Source organism: Rana temporaria, chromosome 5 (assembly GCF_905171775.1).
Source record: "Rana temporaria chromosome 5, aRanTem1.1, whole genome shotgun sequence".
In the NCBI taxonomy this organism is placed as follows: Eukaryota; Metazoa; Chordata; class Amphibia; order Anura; family Ranidae; genus Rana; species Rana temporaria.
The window spans coordinates 205,305,308-205,330,299 of record NC_053493.1 but is presented as its reverse complement, the minus strand read 5'-3'; the positions used below and the strand labels follow the sequence as shown (position 1 = coordinate 205,330,299).

Below are 24,992 nucleotides of genomic sequence, written 5' to 3'. Positions count from 1 at the left end.
CATTTCCATCGATGCTACCAAAAATATCATTGCGACTCTGCGAGACAGCACAGCGCCCAATGATATCATCCCAACCAAATTGCTGAAAGAATGTGCCGATATTTTGGCACCAGCTATCACGCAGCTCATAAACCAGTCGTTCAAGGAGGGCATGGTGCCAACCTTGCTGAAACAAGGCGTAATTAAACCAATTTTAAAAAAAACAACCCTTGACCCCAAAGACCCAAACCACTGTCGACTCATAATAGGCCTAAATGTCTTCTCCAAGATAATGGAGAAAGAAGTTGTACAACAGTTACAACAGCATCTACACACCCATAAATTACTCGATCAGTTTCAATCGGGTTTCCGTCCAGGTCACGGGACAGAAACAGCACTGCTCAAAATATGGGATGACGCTCTAGAGGCAGCAGACAAAGGAGAATCTTGTCTTCTGGTACTGTTGGACCTAAGTGCTGCTTTTCATACTGTTGACCACAAAATATTACTGACTCGGCTAGTTGAAGTAGCCAAAGTTGCAGAATGTGATTTATCCTGGTTCTCCTCCTTTTTGGAAAACCGATCACAAATCGTGAAACTGGGGCCTTTCACTTCTGAAGAACGCACTGTGTCATGCGGAGTCTCTCAGGGATCCCCTTTGTCGCCTGTTCTGTTCAATATCCATCTCCGCCCTCTTTTTGAAATCATCAGTAATCAGAAGCTACTTTACCACTCTTATGCAGATGACACAACTATTTTCGCATCTGCAACAATAAGGATCATTATCTCGGACTAGAGAAATGCCTTACTATGATAGAAAACTGGATGACGAAGAGTTATCTTAAACTCAACGGCTCAAAAACAGAACTTCTCCTGTTTCAGGCCAACCGGAAAAATCATCCAGTAACAACATGGACACAACCGCCCATTCTGGGTAAAACCATCGCCCCCAGCACCAAAGTCAAAAGTCATGTTCGACACCAAAATGACAATGGATGCACAAATAGGGTCAGTGGATCGCACCATCTGCTGCGCCTACTACGCAGACTCACCCCCTTTATCCCAAAAGAAGACATAGCAGTCGTGGTGGGTACAATTATCAACTCCAGACTTGACTATGCAAATGCCCTCTATCCCAGACTCCCCAAATACCAAATCACTCGTCTGCAAGTCATTCAAAATACGGCCGCTCGACTAGTGACTGGGAAAAAACCATGGGAATCAATCTCACCTTCTCTGAGATCCCTTCATTGGCTCCCAGTAAAAGACAGAATCACTTTCAAAGCACTCTGCTTAACGCATAAGTGTATCCAAGGAAACGCCCCCAAATATCTATGCGAGAAAATAAAAGCTCACAAACCCAATCGCGTTCTGCGATCCACCAACTAAAATCTACTCCAGATACCCAAAGCCAGATACAAGTCCAAAGGAGAACGAAGATTTGCAGTCCAAGGACCTAGACTGTGGAACGCTCTACCAACCACCATCCGATTGGAGGTGAACCACTTGGCCTTCTGAAGAAAGATCAAACTAGGGTTGTCCCGATACCACTTTTTTAAGACCGAGTACAAGTACCGATACTTTTTTTCAAGTACTCGCCGATACCGAATACCGATACTTTTTTTAATGTCTATATTGTATGTCTGCTCTTCTGGAGTTATATATTTTATTACATTTATTTCCAAATCACAGTTTTTCTGTTGTTCTATTGACCAAATTCTGTCCACCACAACCTATGCTGACAGTACTGTGCTGTACAAATGACTCAGCAACAGGAATATCCTGGCCACTCAGCTTGTATTGACTTCCAGAGCACCTTGTATTCAAGTCATCATTATACTTACCATCGCTTGAACGTGTTCCAAAGCTGCACTCAAGCTCCTGATTGCTTGCTGAACTTTCAAAGAGCAAACTATCACATTTGTGTGTCAGACAGCCAGAAAACATTTGATCCGCTGTACCAATAGGTGAACTGCCCTCAGTTTCAGTGAGAACTGAAGCATTGCAGCCATCTTCTGTTTGAATAAAGGCACTATTTGCTGGAGATGCGGCCACCATATTTAACTTGCAGGCAACTGATGTTATCTGATTTGTTCTCTTTGGAGAAATAGCACAATATAAGTTGATCTGTTGACCATTTTCTTCTTCAGGTCTGCCTCACCACTTTCAGTCTTTTCCTCCTTAGTGTCATGTGAAATAAACCATTTAATAACCACTGCTGTAGCAGCTGCCAATGTCCCCAAGGCACGAACAAGCGCTGGGATATCCTGGCTCAGTAGGGGAGGTGAGCGGAAGAAGAGGGACAGACATACACGCGGCAGCGCTGGACGTGTTAGCTAAAAAAAAAAAAATCCTCCACGCCTCTGATGCCTGTGTCCGTGTATAATCCTCAGACGGCAGCCATCCAGTGTTCAAAAGCCGCGCCTAATCCTCCTCCTCCTCGTCCGTGATAGGGGAACGTAGTTTCCCAGCAGTGTTAGTGTTCCGCCTATCAGGGACACCCTCTCATCCTCGTCCATGGGATGAGGATGAAAGGGTGTCCGTGATGGGCAGAACACTGACTCACTTGCTGGGAGTGTTCCCCTATCACAGTGTAGGAGGCGCTGCTTTTATACACTGGATGGCTGCCGTCTGAGGATTATACACGGACACAGGCATTACACGCTGCCTGCCTCTCTCTCTCCCAGGTATCGGATCAGGCATCGGTACAACCCTAATCAAAACCCATCTCTTCTGAGATCAAAAAGTTCACTCAGAGAATGCATACTAAGCGACCAGAGGCGATTTAGTTCGCATGTCTTGCGCTATACAAGTTTCTCACTCACTCATTGACTGTGTTTGACTTGCCAGCCTCTTGCAATGCCCTGTAATCAAACTTAGAGAGAGGAGGGCAGCACCAATAGCCAAGCCAGGAGAGCTGCGTGCAAATATGCCGACAAGGAAAACATTTATAGAAGGAGGGAGCAGAATAGTGACATCACCCCTCTGCTGCTTCACCTGTATTATTCAGTCAGCAGTCAGGAAGTGGAGAGGTGACAGCAGAGTAAAAACTGGTGTCACCTTGCTAGCTGTGCTCTCTGCCATGGCTGTGCAAATCTCAGAACTGGGTGAATGAAAAAACAAATCATTTGGTAGGTAAAACAGCTCTTATATGAACAGTATTTTCTCAATGTATTTAGAAGTTTGCTTGAAATTACAGTTTAAGTATCAGTAAATACGTACATAAAATACTACAATAGAAATATTGAAAAGAACATAGTTTAATCATGCTACAAAAACATTAAGAGCCCATCTAAAACTCATATCGAATGGTATTCTAGTAAAGAAAAACAAAATCTACAGCTAATAGAATAAATATATGTTCATGAACTGTTTTACCTGCCAAAGATTTTGTAATTCTTTTGGTCCAGGCCCCTCTTCCAGACAACGATAGCACTTAAAACTAACAGTTCGTGGCACATATTACATGTGATGCAATTGTACAATCTTCTTCACATTTCCCAACAACTGTGGTGTGAGGGCCCACCTACCCAGAAATAAATTGAATGGACTCTTTAGGTAGGTCCTCGCACTTCATAGTTGTTAGTTAATTTGAAAGTTAGAAGATACTAGTTTTGTTCTTCAATCTATCAGCTACCAAATAGGGTAGAAATCCCTTTTATTGATGGACAGTCTCTGGAACAGTTGCTTTAGTAATTACTTCCTCACATTCTTGCTAGTACAAGTAATTTCTTTAAGGTTCATTAGTGACAGTTGTTAACAAGAGAGAATGCCATCAATTGATCACCTCTAAATTACTAACATCTACAACAGCACTGCCATATGCAATGCCAAATTTGTTCTATAAGATTAAGAAACTGATGAACTTGTTCATGCCATCAAGAATGGTGTGAAAAAATAAAAAAAAGTATAAATAATTGTATTTCTTATTTTTGTTAAAGTAGCAAAAATACATTCAACAGAGTTCTGTCCCTTTGTAGAAGGGGTGAGTTTGTCAGTTGCAATGATGGCATGGTGCAAAGTATATAACATTGTCAATTATTTATATTTTTGTAAAATTGTGTGTGCTTTTTAAAGATGTGTTTGCACTAGTATGTGGATTCATTTAATAAATTACAATATCACCTGATTGTGTAATCTCAATAATGATTTGCTCACGACAAAATATCATTTTTTTGTAATTTGCTTATACTCATCCTAAAGTTTAAGCATCTTAAGCTGGAATTCATTTTTCTCCAACCTGTGGGAAAGCTTCCTTCGAGTTGTTTTTAATTAAATTTCTTTGTATCTCTTCTTTCTTTCTTTCTTTCTTTCTTTCTTTGTATCTCAGTGATGCCTTTTTATTGAAGGCAGTCTGTACGATCTTAGGTAGGATAATTCTAAATGATGGTGTGTTATTCTGCATTCTCTGCTATGACTAGGTTCAAAACACACTTGCAGGTTTCTAGTTATTGCTGTGAGTTCAGTTCCTGTTTACTCTTTATGCACTGCATACTCCATGCCTGCCTTTAGAAGATCCACTAGTGACTAAAAATATTGGTGTTGATTTACTAAGGATATAGGCTGTTCACTTTGCAAAATAATTTTCCTTGTGAAATTTCACTTTGCAAAAGATACCCAACCACATTTTTGCTTGCATATGTTTGAATAATGGTAGTAGAGCTTCACCTTATTCATTAAACTCTGGGGAAAATTCACATTCTATTTTCCTTTAGTAAATCAGCCCCATTGTCACTGGCTATAATGGATTCTTCATAAGGAATATTGTTGGATACACTGAAGAAAAGGAAACTAGAAGATCAGCTTGCAATCATTTTCATGATTTCAAGGAGACAGGAAATCAGGGGAATCTTGCCAGCAGGTACACCACAATAAAACATGGGCAATGATCTAACCCTTTCCCAGAATGTGCAGTAGTAATTCTTCCAAATAAAATATTGTATAGTCTTCATATATTATTTAGAACTGTAAAAAAAATAATGATAACTTTTTTATATACCTTCCAAGATCCCAGATTTTCACAACTCCTTGGTTAAGGTAACTCTTGCATGTGCTGACAATTTGATTGGTGACTTTAAGAAAAAGGGAGGTCATATGCTCTGAAGTATTGTAATACTGTGAAGTACTATAGATCATACGAATGTTATTCATCAGGCTTGGTATATGTTCTACCATTGTAGCCTAGAAAGTGGAAACATTCAATCTGTTAAAACATAATCTTCATCATTTTAAATTGCATCTTGTAAAAGATAACCAATAGCATCACCCCTTCTTGTCTTATTGAAGACAGAAACTCTACACCACTATAAGATTTTGGCAAAAGACCGGTGCTAGTTTATGCTGAGAACATATCAAGGCATTTTTCACAACATAAGAACCACACTGACCGAAGACCAGTGTAGCCGAGACCAACCAACAGAATTTTTACACTTGTCACAACAACATTTGTCTTATAATTGGAATACATGCATTAAAGTGCTACTGTGGAACTGATGAACCAGACCCAGCTATCATGGTTGCCTTGGAAGTAGCAACATATTTTCAAGGTCTGGGTGTGTGACCAAGAGTAACTAGACAAACAACTAGCTGCGGTCCGTCCATAGAGGACGCTGGAGCGCTGCCCCCTCTGGGTCTGTACCGCCACTGAAAATAACATACATTCATGCATTGCATGTATGTATGTTATAATTGCCAGCTGCCGCTGGTCTATTCAAGGTGGCCGGACATTGAGCGCCGACCACCTGAATAACGGCAGCTAGTTGGCTGTGCGGAAGTGCCCATCAGAGCCAACGGCTCTGATAGGCTTTCCGTGTACAGCCCTCGTCCTCCCGGATGTCTTATCCAGGGAACGTATGGGGTGCGTTCCTTGGATAAGAAAGACGGCCATCTCAGCCAATCAGGGTCGCCGATTCTGGCACAGTGGTGATAATTGATGGCACAGTGGCTGCGTTTGATGGCATGGCACAGTGGTGACAATTAATGGCACAGTGGCTGCGCTTGATGGCATGGCACAGTGGTGACAATTGATGCCACAGTGGCTGCATTTGATGGGCACAGTGAGGCTGCAATTTTTTGTACGTTTGCACCCCCCCCCCCCCCCCCCAAAAAAAAAAATTTAGCACCAGCCGCCACTGCAAACAACGGTTCACTAATGAGACAAAATATCATCTCATTTGACATGCCCAAATAAACTACAAAGCAATACAGTACTTGAATCAAAATAGGGATGGCAACGTAAGCACCTGTAATAACACAGCGATGTAGAAATATCACAACTCTACGCAGCTTTTTGCCATAATGCCAGAATTGTAAATCACAGTGGGATTTTCTACACTAGTCCACTTTTGTAGGAGGTTTACCCGCATCCTGCCATCTACCTATATGGCTGTGGGTGGCGGGCCCTCTTTGTGTTCTTCTGTTTATTATGTCCCACTTATCTATATGTATCTCTCTTTGTATGTATTTTCTTTCTTACAGAACCTATGGCAGCGTCTAACTAATACTCCCTGAAGAAGACCGCTACTTATAAAAGGTCGAAACGCGTAGGGGTGTTTTTCGCCCATAGTATTTGTATACTTACAGTACTGTTATGCTATGTCTGTACTTGTTCTACCTTGTGTTTTTATTTGCCATGTATGACTTATGTTTTTTACCAAGCTCATATCTTGAGTCCCTACTGTTTGGGGCTTTTTCCGTATAACATATTTAAATAAATTTATACTTTTATATATTTTTTGGTACGTTTCTATTCCTTGCTGCAGCACAAAGCCCCTAGGGGTAATTTTCTCTTTTCTCAAGAATTGTAAATCACATCATTGAAAATAATTTTGTGCATTGGTTTCGAAGTATTCAAAAACACTGTGGGATTGATTTACTATAACTGGAGAGTGCAAAATCTGGTGCAGCTCTGCATAGAAACCAATCAGCTCCCAGGTTTTATTATCAAAGTTTATTTGAACAAGCTGAAGTTAGAAGCCGATTGGCTACCATACACAGCTGCAACAGATTTTGCACTCTCCAGTTTTAGTAAATGAACCCCTGTGATCTTTCAAATTTACTTTAAAATGTAGGTTGTATTTTGAAAAAAATCCTTAGAAAATTCTGTTTAGGGTGTTCTGAAGGGGCAATATCCCAAGCCTTCAATCTCTCCCTACTTTTCTCCAGCATCCTAAGTCACTCAATACTCTTGAGTGCTTTCATCTAAAGACATAGCATATACAGTTCTTGCAACGCAAACAAGATCATTCACATGCCCAATATATTTTCTCCTTAAAAATGGGCCAACAAGGGTAACATGACTCTAGTAATCAAGGCAATGATCCATCACAGATCCAAGAAAGAGTCAGGGAGGAGAAACTCTACCATGGGACCCCATTAAAGGGAAGTGGGATGTTCTCTCTCAGCTTCCTAAACGATATGAGAGCTGAAGTTGAGTCACTGCATTTTACTTACTGGTGAGGCTTTCCCAAGAGGACCAAAGAACCTGTCCAGAGTGTACAAATATTTGACATTGTCTTTTGCTTCATTGGCTGCATTTGTAACATTACAGTCCTGTTAATAATGAATAAAGAACATATAAATAGATATGAATAAACCATATATACTGCTATTAGTAAGCAAGAAAAGTGCTATTGCACTTACTGTTTTCTGCTTAACTTATACTACACAATTTGACAAATTATATCAATACAAAGTGGTAATAAAACTGTCTGATACTACAACACAGTGGTAAAGTTGTCTTTCTGGTGCAATAAATTTGGATGCAGTTATACAGTTTAGCCTAAGCACATTAATTCATGTCCTAGTATGGTATTTCAACTATGACATTGGCTATTGCAATTTTATTGACTGGCAGTGATTCAAGTATAATACAATTTTAGGAAAGCGTTTATTAAAAACAGTGGTATAGAATTGAGGATCTGTCATATCACGTTTTATGATTTTATGGTGCCAAGCAATATCTCAAAACATTTATTTATTCTAAAGATCTGGTTAAAATTACAGTCATATGCAAGGCCAGATGTTACAGCCCCACTACGATGGGTGTGGACAAAGTTGAAAGACAGGATACCCAACGCAGTATCCAAAAAAAACTGTGGGACAGACTCTAGTATTTTGGTTCCATTTGTGTTGCCAAGAGTAGATGAACTGTAAGCAAACAGTGCAATATTCTGGCGATCATAATGAACAAACTTTGCTTTAAAATCAACAAGAAGAGGGCGTGACCGAAAGTCCTCCTGGATGGCAGCATAACCTCCTAGCTCTCTCTCAGCCCCCAACATACTGGCAATTTTGGGGACTTTCCACCCCCATCTATATGGGCGGCTCCAGAAGGACACTTCTTCCTCGGACCTCCGGACCTTTTTTCCACCGTCCGACATGCCGTCAGATGGGACAGACAAGATGGCGCCGGATGCCTCCACAGCCACCATGAGGTCTCCCTCACAGCTCTCCTCCTCTCTATCTGAAGTTGTTGCGGACCGTGTCTGACCCTGGCATCCATGGGGCAGGATACAGCTCCCCAGCCTCTTCGGAAGATTCTGAGGACTTTCCGGCCCTGCCGGGCATGGCCCACCCACAGTACCACCCTTTTGCAACATTTGGGCCTGGGACAAACCGGATCGCCAGTGGGGGGTCTGTGGAGGTGCCTTCCTCCCCCACAAGGCAGCATCAGTCCTGACCAAGAGAGCCCTGCCTCCCTAAGCCCCAGGCAGCCACCTTTGCTTTGTATGCTCAGATGACTGGCTCTCCTGCCCCCTCTCCATCCCCAGGATTTCCTGAGAGGCCCACTCAGCCAGCACAGGCCCGGGCCTGGAATGAGCCCTGGGATCAGCGATCAGCTACCCCAGCTCAGGGTGTCCCACAGCAGGCTCAGGTACAACCTCCACCGCACTGCTTTTTTTACATGCATTTCATTCAAGGATTCTATTGACCTTCAGTGTACAGCTGCTCCGGATTAGGGTTTAGTTTTTGCGCTGTCTGCATCTCTCTATACAACCTCCACCTTACCCTTCTCTCCCTCAACAACCACTGGGCATGCCACCATTTCCACCCATGCCTCCTCAATGGTATTCCTATTTACAAGCGATGTCCACCAAGGATGACTTTAGACAACCAATTGCGGATGTGAAATCCACTTGCAGTTTAGAGATCCAAGCCCTCCAATCGGGCCTTAAACACCTGGCTGACAGGGTGGAGATGGCAGAGAAGGAACTCCAGGAAACCAAACTGGCAGCCCATAGAACCCAAATCCAGGGTGCAGACCACGGCTCCCAGTGGCGTAGCATGGGTTGTCAGCAACCGGGGCAAGGCAAGAAATTTGCGCCCCCCAAACTGCAGACTTAGACACTCCCAGAGTCCCTGACCAACCTGATTACTTTACAGACCATTACATACTACACTGTCCACTACACTACACTGTCCACTACACTGATCACCGTACTACACTACACTGACCACGGATCGCCATACTACACTGACCACCGTACTACACTGATCACCATACTACACCGACCACCATACTACATTAATCACCATACTACACTGTCCACTACACTGATCACCATACTACACTGATCACCATACTACACTGTCCACTACACTGACCACCGTACTACACTGACCATTACACTGATCACCATACTACACTACACTGACCACCACACTGATCATCATACTACACTATACTACACTGACCACCGTACTACACTGATCACCATACTAGACTGTCCACTACACTGATCACCATACTACACTGTCCACTACACTGACCACTGTCCACCGTACTACACTACACTGACCACTGTACTATACTGTCCACTACACTGACCACCATACTACACTGTCCTGCTGCCTACAGTATTCCCTTTCCCCCCTCTCACCCCCCAGGGGCCAGTAACACTAGGGAGTCTCACTTACCTTCTTGTCCAGTCCTGACCTGCATCGGTCTGCATCCTAGCGGAGGAGGCGAAGGCGGAGGAGGAGGAGGCCGCAGCGGTGGAGGAGGAGGAGGAGGCAGCGGAGGAGGAGGAGGAGGCAGCAGTGGAGGAGGAGGAGGAGGCGGCAGCAGCGGAGGAGGAGGAGGAGGCGGCAGCAGCGGAGGAGGAGGAGGAGGCGGCAGCAGCGGAGGAGGAGACGGGTCACATTTTTGCTTGGCGGTAGAGGAGGTGGCGGAGGAGGAGGCAGCGGCGATAGCAGCGGAGGTGCTTAGAGACTTGAGGCTATTCCGCCAGCTCTCTAGACATTACGCTCTTTTTGATGCCTGGTGGGTTTCTCCACCCTGGCGACTGACAGTACACCTTCTACTCAGTCCCCCACCCCACCCACACATTCCGGATAGATTATTTCTTTGTCAACAACTCTTCCCTGCGCCTGACCTGTGCAGCGCAGATGCATTCGATCTCCTGGTCTGACAATGCCCTGGTCCTGTTGACCATAGAACTAGGTACCCCATCTGCAGACCTTATGACTGGCATCTGAATACGTTCCTCCTCCTCCAACACCTTCCCTCGAAATCCGAAATGGAATCCACCTTAAAGTATTACTTTGAGAAAAAAAAACACCCCGGACACGACCCCCTCTACACTGTGGGAAGCCCATAAGGCAGTGATGAGGGGTAAATGCCTAGCCCTGTCGGCGGCCATGAACAAAAATGCACAAGCCCTGAAAATGCGGACAGAAAAGGAGCTTAAGGTCCTGGAACGGCGACTGCAGAGCTCCCCCACCCCGTGCGACTCTTGGTGACCTAGTGATAGGCCTAGTAGAAAAAACCTTAGATTGCAACAGCTGTTCTATGACAAAGGTAATAAGGCTCACTCCCTCCTAGCTAGAAAGATGCAGGACAGTATCAAAACCTCAACGCTACACCAAGTCAAAAATAGCTTGGGATGCCTGGTGTCCCACCCTAGGGAGATAGCTCACTCTTTTGCAGGCTTCTACACATACCTCTACAACAACCCAGACATTCCCAATAACCCCCCCTCTCCTGATCTCTCCCAGCGCATAAGTCAATACTTGGAGCAGAGTGGGGTTTCCTGCCTACAACCCTCAGACCTGGGTTCCCTAAATGCACAGATCTCAATTGAAGAACTGGAACTAACCGTTAAATCCCTACCATCCCTTAAAGGCCCGGGACAAGATGGCTTGCCCTATGAATATTACAAAGCGTTTCTCTCTTTTACTACCTCACATGTGTAAACTGTTTAATGCCTTTCTCCATAATACTTCTGTCCCCGGGGATATGCAGCGCTCCTTTATTACAGTGATATCTAAACCAGATAAGGACCCCTCCCTTTGTGCCAACTACAGGCCTATTGTCCTCTTAAATTAAAATCTAAAGATTTTCACCAAGTTACTTTCCATCCGCCTGAACACTGTCCTCCCCTCCCTTAGTCACAAGGATCAGGTGGGCTTTGTCCCACTCCGCCAAGCCGGGGACAACACCAGGAAAAATATCGTCCTGGTGGAGGTGGCGAACAGGGAGGGCCTGCAGTCCCTGCTTCTTAGCCTAGACGCTGAGAAGGCCTTTGATCGCCTTGGGTGGCCCTTCCTGTTCGCCACGTTACACCACATAGGATTCAGGAGCCCTTTCCTCAGAGCAATCTAACATCTATAAACAAGCCCTTCCTCTTAAGTTAAGACTCCCTTTGCTCTTTCCTCCGCATTCCCAGTGACTAATGGCACTAGGCAGGGATGCCTGCTATCCCCCTTGCTTTTTGCGCTATGCGCAGAACCTCTGGCCGCCACTATTCGTGGGAACCCGGACATCAAGGGCATAATGGTTAGAGATGGGGAGTTTAAAATCTCATTATTCGCCGACGACGTAATCCTTACACTGACCCAGCCTAGAATTTCCCTTCCGAACCTACATGCAGAACTTGACCGATACGGAGCCCTATCGGGATACAAAATAAACGCTTCCAAATCAGAAGCACTCCCGATCAACATTTAAGAAGGGGAAGCAGCCCATCTACGGGCCAATTTCCCTTATACCAGGAACACTACCGCCCTGAAGTATTTAGGGATTCACATCACCCCAAAATATACCAGCCTTTACCAGGAAAACTTACCCCCCCCCCTCTTTCGCTCCAATGGAACAAATAGGATTTTTGTACTCACCGTAAAATCCATTTCTCTGAGTTCATGGAAGAACACAGCAGCATTGACCTTAGGGTTATATATCCTTCCTTTCAGGTGAGACTAGGCAGAAAATACAGCACTTCAAGTGTTAAAACACTTTCCTCAGTACAGCACCTCCCAGGGGGCGGGTCCCCTGGGTACATCCCACTCTCTGACTCATGCAGCTCCAGTTCGTAACAAGCAGTACAAACAAAAAGGAGGGGTGGGTGCTGTGTCCGTCCATGAACTCAGAGAAATTGATTTTACGGTGAGTACAAAAATCCTATTTTCTCTTCCGTTCATGGACGGACACAGCAGCATTGACCTTAGGGACGTCCCCAAGCAGTGTCAAAAAAATTCGAGGGGTGGGAAAAAACAACACAGCAAACAAAGCTTCACCCCAAACAAAACCGGAGTTTCTCAATGGAGGAACTCCAACCTTAAACTGCCACCTGTAAAACCTTGCGGCCAAAGGAGGCATCCAAAGATGCACTCACATCCACCTTGTAAAATTTTGAGAAGGTGTGGATTGACGACCAGGTCGCTGCCTTACACACCTGTAAAACAGACGCTTGATGGCGGAAAGCCCAAGAGGCACCAATCACCCTGGTCGTATGCGCCGTAACCTGAAAGGGAGGCGCCCGCCCCTTTAGGGCATAGGCCTGAAGCAAGACCTGTCCAATCCACCTAGAAATGGTGGCCGACGAGACCGCCAGACCTTTCTTAGGACCAGTCACCGACACGAACAGTGAGTTCGACTACCGAAACGGAGCCATAGCAAGTACACCCGTAGGGCCCGAACCACGTCCAAGGAATGTAAAGTGGCCTCCTTTGAGTTTTTCGGCCGAGGACATAAAGATGGTAAAACAATGTCCTCATTAATGTGAAAAGCCGAAACAACCTTTGGAAGGAATGACGGCTGCGGCCGCAGCACCACCTTATCCTTATGGATGACCAAGTAAGGAGCCTTGCATGACAAGGCCACCAGTTCAGATACCCGTCTGACCAAGGTAATTGCCACCAGAAAAACCACCTTCTGGGACAGTCAACAAGGGTATCTTCCGAACGTCCTCAAACGGGGCCTCTTGAAGCACTGAGAGGACTAAATTCAAGTCCCATGGAGGCAGTGGAGGACGCACAGGAGGGGCCACATGCCGAACCCCCTGCACAAACGTACGCACCAGGGAGTGCGCCGCCATAGGTCGCTGAAAGTAAAACAGCTAGAGCCGAAATCTGACTCTTAACCGTACTTAAGGCGAGAGCCTGATCCACTCCACGCTGTAGAAACAGCAGAATCCGGGACATCACACATGTACGGGGGTGCCATTTCATCTCTTCACACAGAGATGTAGGCCTTCCACGTACGATGGTAAATCTTTCGTGAAGTAGACTTCCGTGCTCGTAGCATGGTAGAGATCACCGAGCCCGACAGGCCTCGGTCTTTCAATACCTGGCTCTCAACAGCCACGCCGTTAAAGCCAGCGACTGTAAAGCAGGGTGAAAGATCGGACCCTGCGACAGAAGATCTTCTCTCAGGGGTAGACGCAGCAGGCGAGGAAGAAGCTTCAGAGGAGGGAAGGTGTAGATTAGGCGATAGTGACCCCATGGCACCACCAACGCGTCTGACGCGTCCGCCCACGGGTCCTTTGACCAGGCCACGAACAGTGGCACCTTCTGATTGAGACGGGACGCCAGGAGGTCCTCGTCAGGAGTGCCCCATTTTCGGCACAGACTCTGAAACACCTCCAGGTGTAGTGACCATTCTCCTTGGTCTAGTGTTTTGCGACTTAGGTAATCGGCTTGCCAGCTTAGCACCCCCGGAATGTATATGGCCGACAGAGCCGGAATGTACCTTTCGGCCACCGGAGGATGTGCGCGACTTCCGTCGCTGCAGCCGAGCTCCGTGTGCCTCCCTGATGATTGACGTATGCCACAGCTGTGGCGTTGTTGGACTGGATCCTGACCGGTCGGTCCTGCAGACCCAGGGACCACTTGGAGAGACACAATTTGATCGCTCGGAGCTCCAGTACATTGATTGGCAGGCGGGACAACTCCCGAGTCCAGCACCCCTGGGCTGACTGGGCACCCCAGACACACCCCCAGCCGGAGAAGCTGGCATCCGTCGTGACCACTGTCCAATGGCACGGCAGAAAAGACTTCCCGGTCCGAAGTACCGGAGACGTCAGCCACCACACTAGGGAAGACTTGACCAGTCGACTCACCCGAATCTGGTAATCCAGAGACAAAGGGAGCTTGTCCCAATGTGACAGAATCTCTTTCTTAAACACTCGGGTGTGGAATTGGGCATACGGAACTGCCTCGAATGAGGCCACCATCAGACCCAGAACCCTCATGCAAAAGCGAAATGACGACCACTTCTGAGTCACCAACCGCTGCACCGCAGATTGTAGTGTCAGAAGTTTTTCCGTTGGGAGAAAAACTCTCGCCTCCGAGGAATCCAGGACTAACCCCAGGTATTCCAGCCGCTGAGACGGTACCAATACGGACTTCTGGACATTCAGTAGCCAGCCAATTTCTCGGAAAGGGTCTGGCAGGTGATAGACACATCCTCTTCTAAATCTGAGCTTGAGGAAGCTCTCAGGAGAAGGTCGTCCAGGTATCCTACGATGGCGATCCCACGCTGCCTCAGCAGGGCCAGAATCGGAGTGAGCACCTTGGTGAAGACCCGTGGTGCCGAGGCCAGGCCGAATGGGAGGGCCACAAATTGAAAGTGGTCCTCCCCGACCGCAAAACGCAGAAACCTCTGGTGCTTTGCGCATATGGGGATATGCAGGTATGCGTCCATGATGTCCAAGGACGCCATAAAATCCCCCTGATGGAGTGCCGCCACTACCGAGCGAATCGACTCCATTCTGAATTTTTGCACTTTGACAAAACAATTGAGGGCCTTGAGGTCCAGGATTGGACGGACCCCTTCCTTCTTAGGGTCTACAAACAGATTGGAGTAAAACCCCTGAAACCGTTCCGTTGAGGGAACTGGTACAATCACTCCCCTGACCAGTAGATCCTGGACAGCCCCTGACAGATCCTTCCGGCGATCCGGAGGAAGCTGGAGGTTGGAAGGAAAAATCAGTTTGGTGGACAAGAGAGAAACTATCTTGTACCCCGAGGAAACTACTTCGCAAACCCAACGGTCGGAAAGAAGAGACCTCCACCGAGCCGCAAATTCGCGGAGTCGGGGCCCCCACCCGAGACGCGGGCGGGGGCAGACCTTCATGCGGAAGCAGGTTTGTCCGCAGGCTTGTTGGGCTTGCGGAACCAGGTGCGCTTCTGCCCTGCAGCTTTTTCCTGACGCATTTGGTGGACAAAAAAACCTCTTGGGGGCAGTAAAGGAGGGCCCTTGCTTAGGACGAGGCTCCTTAACCTTCTCTGATTGTGGGAGCAGCGTGCTCTTACTGCCTGTGGCATCCTTTATGATGTCATCCAGGGATGCCCCAAAAAGCCGTTCCTTTTTTGAAGACTGGTCCGCAGACCAACACTTCAGCCACACAAGGCGGCGTAGTACCACCGCGTAGGCGGAGGCCCTGGAAAGCAAGGGAAGCATATCCAGGGCCGACTCACAGACAAACTTTAGGCCTTGCACTAACTGGTTAGCCAGGTCCACACAGGTTTCAGAAGCATTCTGTGCCTCCAGCTCCTGCAGCAAGGCCTTTGCCCATTCGGTAAGTGTCTGACACCAGAGCCCCGGCCAAAACCGGTCTCACCGCCGACCCCAGCACTGTGAATACATGGAGCGGGCCACAGCCTCAGCTCTCCTATCTGCGGGGTCCTTAAATGCGGGAGCCCCTTCCACAGGTAACGTGGTGGCCTTGTTCAGTCTGGACACCGGAGGGTCCACTGACGGAGGAGAAACCCACTTTTTTTAAAAAGTCCTCCTCAAAGGGGTAACGGACCGCAAAGTATTTTGGAGCAGCAAAAACTTTCTGTGGCTTATCCCATTCCTTGTACAACAGCTTGTCCAGATATGGAACACAAGGAAACACTTTCGCGGTGCGGGGCGGCTTGCGGAACCCAAAAGAAACCGGCATATCCGATGCCTCCGCCAAATCCTCAAATTTTTTGAGTATCCCGCACCGCAGTGATAAGAGCTCCAACAAACGCCTCATCATGCGCTGACCCTGAAGCAGAGTCATCCTCACTGTCCGTGTGGGCTAAGCTTGCATCATCCGACATGACAGAACCAGAGCCAGAGCCAGAAGCAGTAGCAGGGCCTGGTTCCATGTCAGAGCCATCCCCAGGATGGGGCGCTTTTTACCCCCCTTCTGGCTACTTGTCGCTTCAATCCTGGCGGTAAACGCCTCAAGGACTGCCGTCATCGCCTCTACAGAGGCCGCAGGGGCACTAAGGGTTAACTCAGGCATGGTTGGGGTAGAAGCCTCTGGTTCAGACTCCATGTTGACCCATCGCAATGCCGCCCTAATACTGCAAGGCAGAGACCCACAGGTCACCCTCCCGGCCGCAAAACAGAGAGCAGGGGCCCCCCAGGGAACTCACCACCCGACCAGGCTGTAATGGTAGCTGAAGCGCTGAGAGTGCTGTCTGTGCTGTGCCGTCCCTCAGGAAGCAATTTGCGGGCTTCTGCGCCGTTATTCCAGGCACTAGAGGCCGAGACTTTCCCAAGATGGCCGGCGAAATGCAGAAAAAAGCATACGGGCCACACGTGTTTAAAACCAGTAACACACAGCAGAACATAGCCCAGCACACACAGCAACCCCAGTACAATAAAAAAATAGCACCTCACCGCTAGCACAGCCCCCGGTAGTAACAGAGCCCCAGGCGGACCCCAACCCCTTACAGCCGCCACCCAGAATGGTGAAGGAGGGAGAGGAAGGGGAGAGAGGAAAGCAGGGCGGACCCTCATTTAATCTCCCCAGGAACACACCAGCCGCACCACCCTGCCAGGGCAAGGGGACACTACTTACCCATCCTGCGACCACCGGATGGAGGCATTCCAGACAGACCCAACGTCCGCAGCAGATACGGCATGGCTGTCAGCCCTGCACACTGTGACAAGGCCATAGAGACCGGTCATATGTGTGCCCTGGAACATGTAGTTCACCGGCCGCTCCTGGAGCAATGGGGCATGTCGTGGACGGCCTAGCTAAAGGCTGGCACACGCTCGATGGCCGAACATGGGGGGACTACAAGGATCGAGGATACAGCCTGTCACCCAGTCGGCAGTTGATTGTAGATCCCAGGATCCAAAAATGCAGGAAAAATCAAAGAAAAGCGAATAAAAAAAACGCAAAAAGACTCCAGAGCACATGGACTCCAGAAAGGCCATGTCTTCTCCTAACGCTAGGCAGAAAAAAACTGGAGCTGCATGAGTCAGAGAGTGGGATGTACCCGGGGTACCCACCCGGGAGGTGCTGTACTGAGGAAAGTGTTTTAACACTTGAAGTGCTGTTTTTTCTGCCTAGTCTCTCCTGAAAGGAAGGATATATAACTCTAAAGTCAATGCTGCTGTGTCCATCCATGAACGGAAGAGAAAACACCACATCTCCCTCCTGGGGAGGGTGGCGTCGGTAAAAATGACAATCCTCTCGAAAATATTGTACCTGTTCCAAACCTTGCCTATTCCGGTGCCCTAAGCCCATTTGAGAAAACTCCAGACAGATCTGCTCCAGTACACATGGAACTACAAATGGCACAGGATCCCTTGTTCGGTGCTAATTGCATCGCTATCGGATGGAGGGCTGGCATACCCAGACCTTGCTAAATATTAGCAAGCGGCTCAGCTGAGGGCAATATCCTCCTGGTTTACCTTGTGCTCATACAACAAATGGATATATATATGTCAGTAATGTTGTTGCACCAGACTTTGACTTACGCTTGATTTGCAATCATTTTGCCTCAGTGACTCAGTGTATTTTTTTTGTTTGCATATTTGACAAAATTATCTTAATAAAACTGTTATTGGTTAAAAAAAAAAAAAAGCAACAAGAAGGACACTAGCAAAAATAACAGAAAACTTTAATCTTTTACTATACAGGGAATGTGTTACTAACAGTCAGCAACATGCTGTGTGAAAGGGTTCTGCCACCCCTGGCAGCAATGGTAACCTAGGACATGACCTTTATTGGCTATGCAGAAATGTGGCACCCAACCCCTATAAGTTTCTCAATATTAAGCCAAATAAAGCCTATTTGTAGGAGAACCACCTTTTGGGAAGACACAAAATCTTTAAAATGTGGATATAAACAAGGTGGTATTAAAGCGGAGTTCCGGCCACAATATCACTTTTTAAATATAAATACCCCTGTAATACACAAGCTTAATGTATTCTAGTAAAGTTAGTCTGTAAACTAAGGTCCGTTTTGTTAGGTTGTTACAGCATTTAGACACTTTATAAAATAGAAATTGACTGGGGCCATCTTAAGTGTGGGCATCATGAAGCCAGACTGTATGACTTCCTGGATTTCAGCCATGCAGATCTCGCACATGCTCAGTGCTGCACAAGCAGTGTAATAGGTTTCAGATCAGGTTTCAGCACCTGTACTGTCCAAGTCACATGATTCTTCGAGACTGGGGAGTGCACAGACTCCTGGAAAGTTACACCCACTACATTCCCAGGAGTCTGTGCTGTGTAGGTTAGCACCTAGGTGCAGGAAGAGGGAAGATTAACTATTCTGCCTAGCAACAACACTTTGAAGGCATCTAAAAAAAATTTTTTTTTTTTCTTAAAGGACTAATGACATTTTTTTAAAACTACTGATGTAATGTTATATTTATGGGTGGAACTCCACTTTAAAGGTCAGCTATGAAACAAATTGAAAAATACTGAGCCCTTTTATCTGTTACTGTCCACAATGCCTGCCAAGTGTTGCATCTCTGCATAAACCATGAAAATCAGTACATACCAGTTCCTTCCATTGTTTTAACATCCTGGATTTTGCTGCTTGAAGGATACTTAGAACTTTTTTCACTCTTGGGCTTTTAATTTCATCTAAAAGACTGGGAATTAAATTTCATTACAGCTAAAACAAGGTAGGTTTACCATTTATATACAATATATAACAATCGTAACCTGTGCTCTATACTGTGATCAAATGCCACTGATGCAATATTTCTGTGACCATGTGAGGTGACATCTTCATGGCTACTATGAATTGCAATCACCTCCTTCTGCTGTTAGATATTTTGATGAACATTTCATGATTTAGCTTTGTCTAGTTATTTTGGGATGGGTGCTGTAACCACTAGTAAAGATTAAAAATCTGCCGTTTTTATTGTACATTAACACTATTTCACAAGTCCTAAATTATGAACGACATGGTTAACATATCTTGAACTCAAGACAGTTAACAAGTTAAAAGAAAATGTAAATGGTAGTATAAATGGCACTATTTAAATCTATATTTGTGCTCTTTACATTCTTGTTCTATAAATTGGGAATTAACTCTTTTTGCGTCTATGAAGGAGCAAGGATGTGCACAAAGCTAAGGAGATGGTAGAAAGATGGCACAATTCAATAGAAGCATATGGCATTCTTTAGATCTTACACCGAAGATAAGCTATTAGGTAGGGTATAGAAAGAGGAGAGCCTCAATCTCACATGTTAGGAATTGCACTGAATTTCTCACTAAGGCCCCTTTCACACGAACGTTCCAATTGGGCAGGTGGACCCAATTAAAACCTCCATTCTCCTCTATGGAGCGGTGGGTGTAAACAGATATGAGTCCGTTTACACCCGTCTACATCCAGTCAGATCCACTAAAAACAGGAGGATGGGAATCCCCATCCGTTTCCCTTGCATCCAGCGGACCAAATGGCAGTCAGGGGTAAATGGATAAGCGGTCGATTTACAACCGAATATCCATAGAGGAGAGTGGGCTGTGTGCATAAGCAGAGCAGAAACTGAGTTGTCATCCGCCTGCTCAGTGGGGGATCAGTGGACAGATACCTTACTGAGCAAGCAGATCACAGGCCTCGTGTGAGTCTGCCTCGTGTGAAAGGACCCTAAGAATTTAGGGAATGTTTAGCCATAAATCAACACTACTAGATATGCTTAGCCATAAATCAACACTACTAGATACCGTTTAAAAGACAGCAGAAAACCATATTTGCATGAAATTTGCTTTAAGGAATAGCAGTGTTAAAACCTGTTAAATGATGACATGCGTGACTTCCAGTGTTCAAGCTCAGCAGAAGGGCCGATGTCATCTGCTTCTTTCCTCATTTGCTCACTTTCTGCAAGAACCTGTTCAATCTGCTTCATCCACACAGCCAGCATCCCCTCCAGCTTCTCAATCACTTCACTGTTACCTCCTGGAAAAAATAGGTTTTAAAAACAAAATTTTCGTTTTTGACACTAGATAAAAATGAATGATAATTGACCTGGATTAGTTTAGGAGCTGTATATGCTAAAGCATAACATTCTATTTATTTTCTATTAGGAATCTAACAGGGGAAAACAAAAGGTGCCACCAGCATATCATCTTTCTGCTATGGGAGCTAAAATTTTCTGTCAGATAAAAAAATATGTATTCATTGATGTATTCTTTGATGAGTGACTAACTCTAAAAGACTCAGATATTGCTACTGTCATACAAACACAACAGATTATGTTGGGTCATCAAAACAGTGGTGGAGAAGACTGTGGAACAGTCGTAATCAAAGCAGCTACAGGGAATTCAAAGTAATTGTATACTACTCTTCATATTTTCAGTCTATCATCTTATGCAAGGCAAATATTTGCTCATGCCTTGATACTGCTAAAGAATTGTTAGATTTCTGCAGCTAAAGAAAATTGAAAAAAAAAATACATCCAACAAACAGGCTGAAAAATATTTTTTTGTTCAGTTTTACACCAATAAATAATAAACAATGTCACAAACCTGCTGCTATGAAGTCTGAAGGATTTTGCAAGCTATCAAGGAAATTGTCATTGTCTACTTTCTTTAGCTCAATTTTTCCATCCAGATTGCTTTTTGCAGATGACAACGTGGTAACAAACTTGTCCAACGAGTCCAAGAACTCCTGTATTTGTGAATTTTGTAGACCATCTTTGACAGCTCCCCAGTTCTGAATTAGTACAAAATGAAGTAAAAAATAAGAAGAGAAATCTACAGGTAAACTCTAAGTAGATGGAAAAAAACAGCTCAATATTCAGTTATACATCAGTATTTGTGTTACTGCTAACAATGCAAGTACCAAAATTAGGTTTAGTATCAGGCTTCTTTCTACTATCTACTGCAGTGGAAATCAACCCTGTGCTCAAGTACACCCAAAAGGCCACATTTTGGGGAATTTCTCATAGATGATATAGCTGTCTAAAATACCAAACCATCGATTCAGATTTAAAGAACCTGTGCAAAATAAATGGAAACCTGAAAACATGGCCTGTTGGGGGTACTTGTGGATAGAGTTGAGAACCACTGGTCTACTGCACAGCATATTTGAGTGCCATTGATTAAGAGAAAGCACAGTTATGGAGAGATGAGTTCAGCACATCTGCCTTGCAGCACTGGGCTCCCCAGATCACATCTCAGTCAGGACAGAATCACCTGTGCTTGCGTGGGTTTTCTCCAGGTACTCCAGTTTCCAAAAACATACCCTCAAGGTTAACTGGCTTGGGTCTTATATTGGCCCTAGTATCTTAGATTGTAAGCATTTTGATAACAGGGAATGTACAGAATGTAAAGCAATGCGTAAATCAACACAAAAGTATGGCACCAAAAGATTTATCTTTTAGAGGGCTGTTCTTTATTTGGGCTTTTTTTAAACCCCTACGTTAAACAAATGTTCTACAATATTGTGGACAAAGCTGAAGCGAATTAGTTGGTTATTTTTAAAATGCGAAAAATGCATCTATTTTTGAAAACATGTCGTTCATTATAAATATGCCACAAGAATAGCTATGCATTTGTCTCAAAAGTGAGTTGTGAAATTTGTAGGTTTATGCTATATCCAAACATATCCATGAACCTTTATTTATTGCCCAGGTGGATTGCTATTAATTGTTGTCCAGGAGGAAGTCTGTTTTAAATCTAATCTTGCCACATATTGATGATACTGAATACCCACCCCTTCCTAACTAATCTCTATTAATATTATAGCAGATGTGACTGAAAAAGTAGAGATTCAGCATGGCTAGGTATTATCCTCAACTGTAGGATGTGCCGCTCAGCCTCCAGGCCATCAAATGGAAGGTCTGAGGGTTTGGATGCAACACTGGTCCCTGATGGAGCAGATCCTTTTGATCTGGTAGGGGCCAGGGAGGATCTACAGAGGGGCTTCAGAGAGGAAAACCAACTCCTCCTGTGCCACCAGGGGGCAATCAGAACAACTTCTGCCCGGACCTGAATAATTTTCCAAACTACTAGAGGTAAGAGGGGAAAAAGAGGGAAGACGTAGGCCAGAGTGAAATTCCATGGGAAGGAGAGAGCATCCGTCCCCAAGGACTCCGTCTCTCTCCAGTGAGAAGAATGCTGGCAGTTTTCTGTTGAGTCTGGAGGCAAAAAGATCCACTGTGGGAAGACCCCATCTTGGCACAACCTCCCGGAATGTGCCTTGATGTAGTTCCCAACCGCTGGAACTGATGCTCACCCTACTCAGTCCACCAGCGCATTCTCTGACCCCCTGATGTGGTCTGCCCTGGCTGAAGTGACATTGATCTCTGCCCAGGACAAAATCTGCTGTGTTAACATTAGCAGTGACTTTGAACAAGTGCCCCCTTGCTTGTTTAGGTACGCCACAGTTGTGGCATTGTCTGAGAAAATTAATATGTCTCTGGAAGAGAGGGTCTATTCAAAAGACCTAAGAGCTTTCCCCACAGCTAGTGGTTCCCTGAAATTTGAGGAGCGGCCTGCCTCCTCTGGCAACCAGGCTCCCTGGGCCTGTAGCCCTGTGAGTGAGCACCCCAGCCCCACAGACTAGCTTCTGTGGTAATTTTTACGGGAACATGTTGTACCCAGTTCTTTCCTCCCTGCATGCGTTACCGCTGCTCCCACCAGGAGAGATTGAGAAAATCCTCTCTTGGCAGTTGTATTAGCTGATCTAGAGAATTCTTCCTGCGATCCCAATGGAGTAAAAGAAACGCCTGAAGGGGTCTGGAGTGTGTCTGGGCCCAAGGCACCCCTGGGATGGCCGCAGTCATCAACCCTAATAACTGCATGATCCGCCGAAGGGAGGTCTTTTGCCAGAGCAACTTGAAGGCCTGCACGGAGAGAAGAATTTTTAAAATCTTCTCTTCTGGAAGAAAAATCTTTTGGACAACAGAGTCTATTAGGTAACCCAGGAAAATTATGCTCTGGGAGGGCACCAGGCAAGACTTTCACTGGTTGATTTTCCACCCAAATTTCTGAAAGGTCCGTAAAACCAACTGCAGATCCTGAACAAGGGACTCTGTCTCGAGCAAGGATCAAAAAATCGTCTAGATATGGGACAATTGATACACTCTGTATCCGAAAAAAAGGCCACGATTTCGGCTATGTTTTTTGTAAAAATTCTGGGTGCTGCCGAGAGACCAAAAGGAAGGGCATTGAACTGGCAATGACTTGGCCCATTTTCCAAGAGAATCGCAAATCTGAGGGACCTTCAGTGACTCTGACAGATTGGTACATAAACATAAGCGTCCTGGAGATCCAGGGTTATCATGAAAACTCCTGGCAACAGATTCCTTACAGGATAAATATTTTCCATCCGGAAACATCTGTAGACTATTAGCTGGATTCAGAGACGCCGCCGCAACTGAAAGGCGGCGTAGCGTATCGTATTTACACTACGCCGCCTTAAGTCAGAGAAGCAAGTACTGTATTCACAAAGTACTTGCCTCCTAACTTACGGCGGCGTATCGTAAATGGGGCCGGCGTAAGCGCGCCTAATTCAAATTAGGATGAGGGGGCGTGTTTTATGTTAATGGGGGTGACCTGACGTGATTGACGTTTTTTTTTACAAACGGCGCATGCGCCGTCCGTGTACATATCCCAGTGTGCATTGCGCCAAAGTACGCCGCAAGGACGTATTGTCACGGACGACTTACGCAAACAATGTAACATTTTCAAATTTTGACGCAGGAACGACGGCCATACTTAACATTGACTAGGCCAGCTATTTGATGGAATAACTTTACGCCGGAAAACGCCTTACGTAATCGGCGTATCTTTACTGCGACGGGCGCGCGTACGTTCGTGAATCGGCGTATCTAGGCATTTACATATTCTACGCCGAACGCAACGGAAGAGCCACCTAGCGGCCAGCCTAAATATTGCACCCTAAGATACGACGGCGCAGGCTGTCGTATCTTAGCTAGGTTTAAGTGTATGTCAGTTTGAGAATACACTTAAACCTAGGACGGTGCAGATTCCGAGTTAGGTCGGCGTATCTACTGATACGCCGGCCTAACTCTCTCTGAATCTAGCTATCTGAATTTGTTCAGGACGCTTAAATTGCTGACTATACAAAAGCCGCTGGAAGCTTCATTGACCAGAAAGACGTGGGCACCTGCTGGGTGCCCACATTATGAATGGAGGCGCTGGCCGGAGAGGGGGGAGAGGATCGGAGCACCAGGCGGCCGCGTCTCTGGTCCGTGGAGCAGGTAAGTGTCTGTTTATTAAAAGTCAGCAGCTACACTTTTTGTAGCTGCTGACTTTTAATAAACACTAAAAGGTTGGAACTCCCCTTTAACCTCCCTGGCGGTAAGCCAGAGTCTGGCTAGGGGTGGAATTTCAGTACCAATAGCGGTAACCCCAAGCCAGACTCGGGATTGCATCGCAGTATCCAAGCAGGGAGTTACTTACCTTGTCCCCTGGATCCTGCGATGTCTCCCCGCTGTGTGTGCGAGCTGTCATCTCGCTCGATTCACACAGTGCCCCGAGTGCCGCCGAGCTCCGTTCCCTGCGACGTTACGACGCACGGGGGCGGAGATCTGCGCC

General features: G+C 45.9%; 1 protein-coding gene across 1 annotated transcript in view; it reads right to left on the bottom strand.

Annotated features, from left to right (window-relative positions):
- LOC120940565 (dynein heavy chain 5, axonemal-like) overlaps positions 1-24,992 on the bottom strand; it is a 445,728-nt gene that overhangs the window by 370,455 nt on the left and 50,281 nt on the right. The window contains exons 9-13 of the mRNA XM_040353506.1: positions 20,955-21,141; positions 20,220-20,385; positions 18,978-19,071; positions 7,432-7,530; positions 4,979-5,160 (exon numbers count right to left, since the gene is read on the bottom strand). Coding sequence (XP_040209440.1) covers positions 4,979-5,160; positions 7,432-7,530; positions 18,978-19,071; positions 20,220-20,385; positions 20,955-21,141 — 728 coding nt within the window. The remainder of the gene's footprint in view (positions 1-4,978; positions 5,161-7,431; positions 7,531-18,977; positions 19,072-20,219; positions 20,386-20,954; positions 21,142-24,992) is intronic.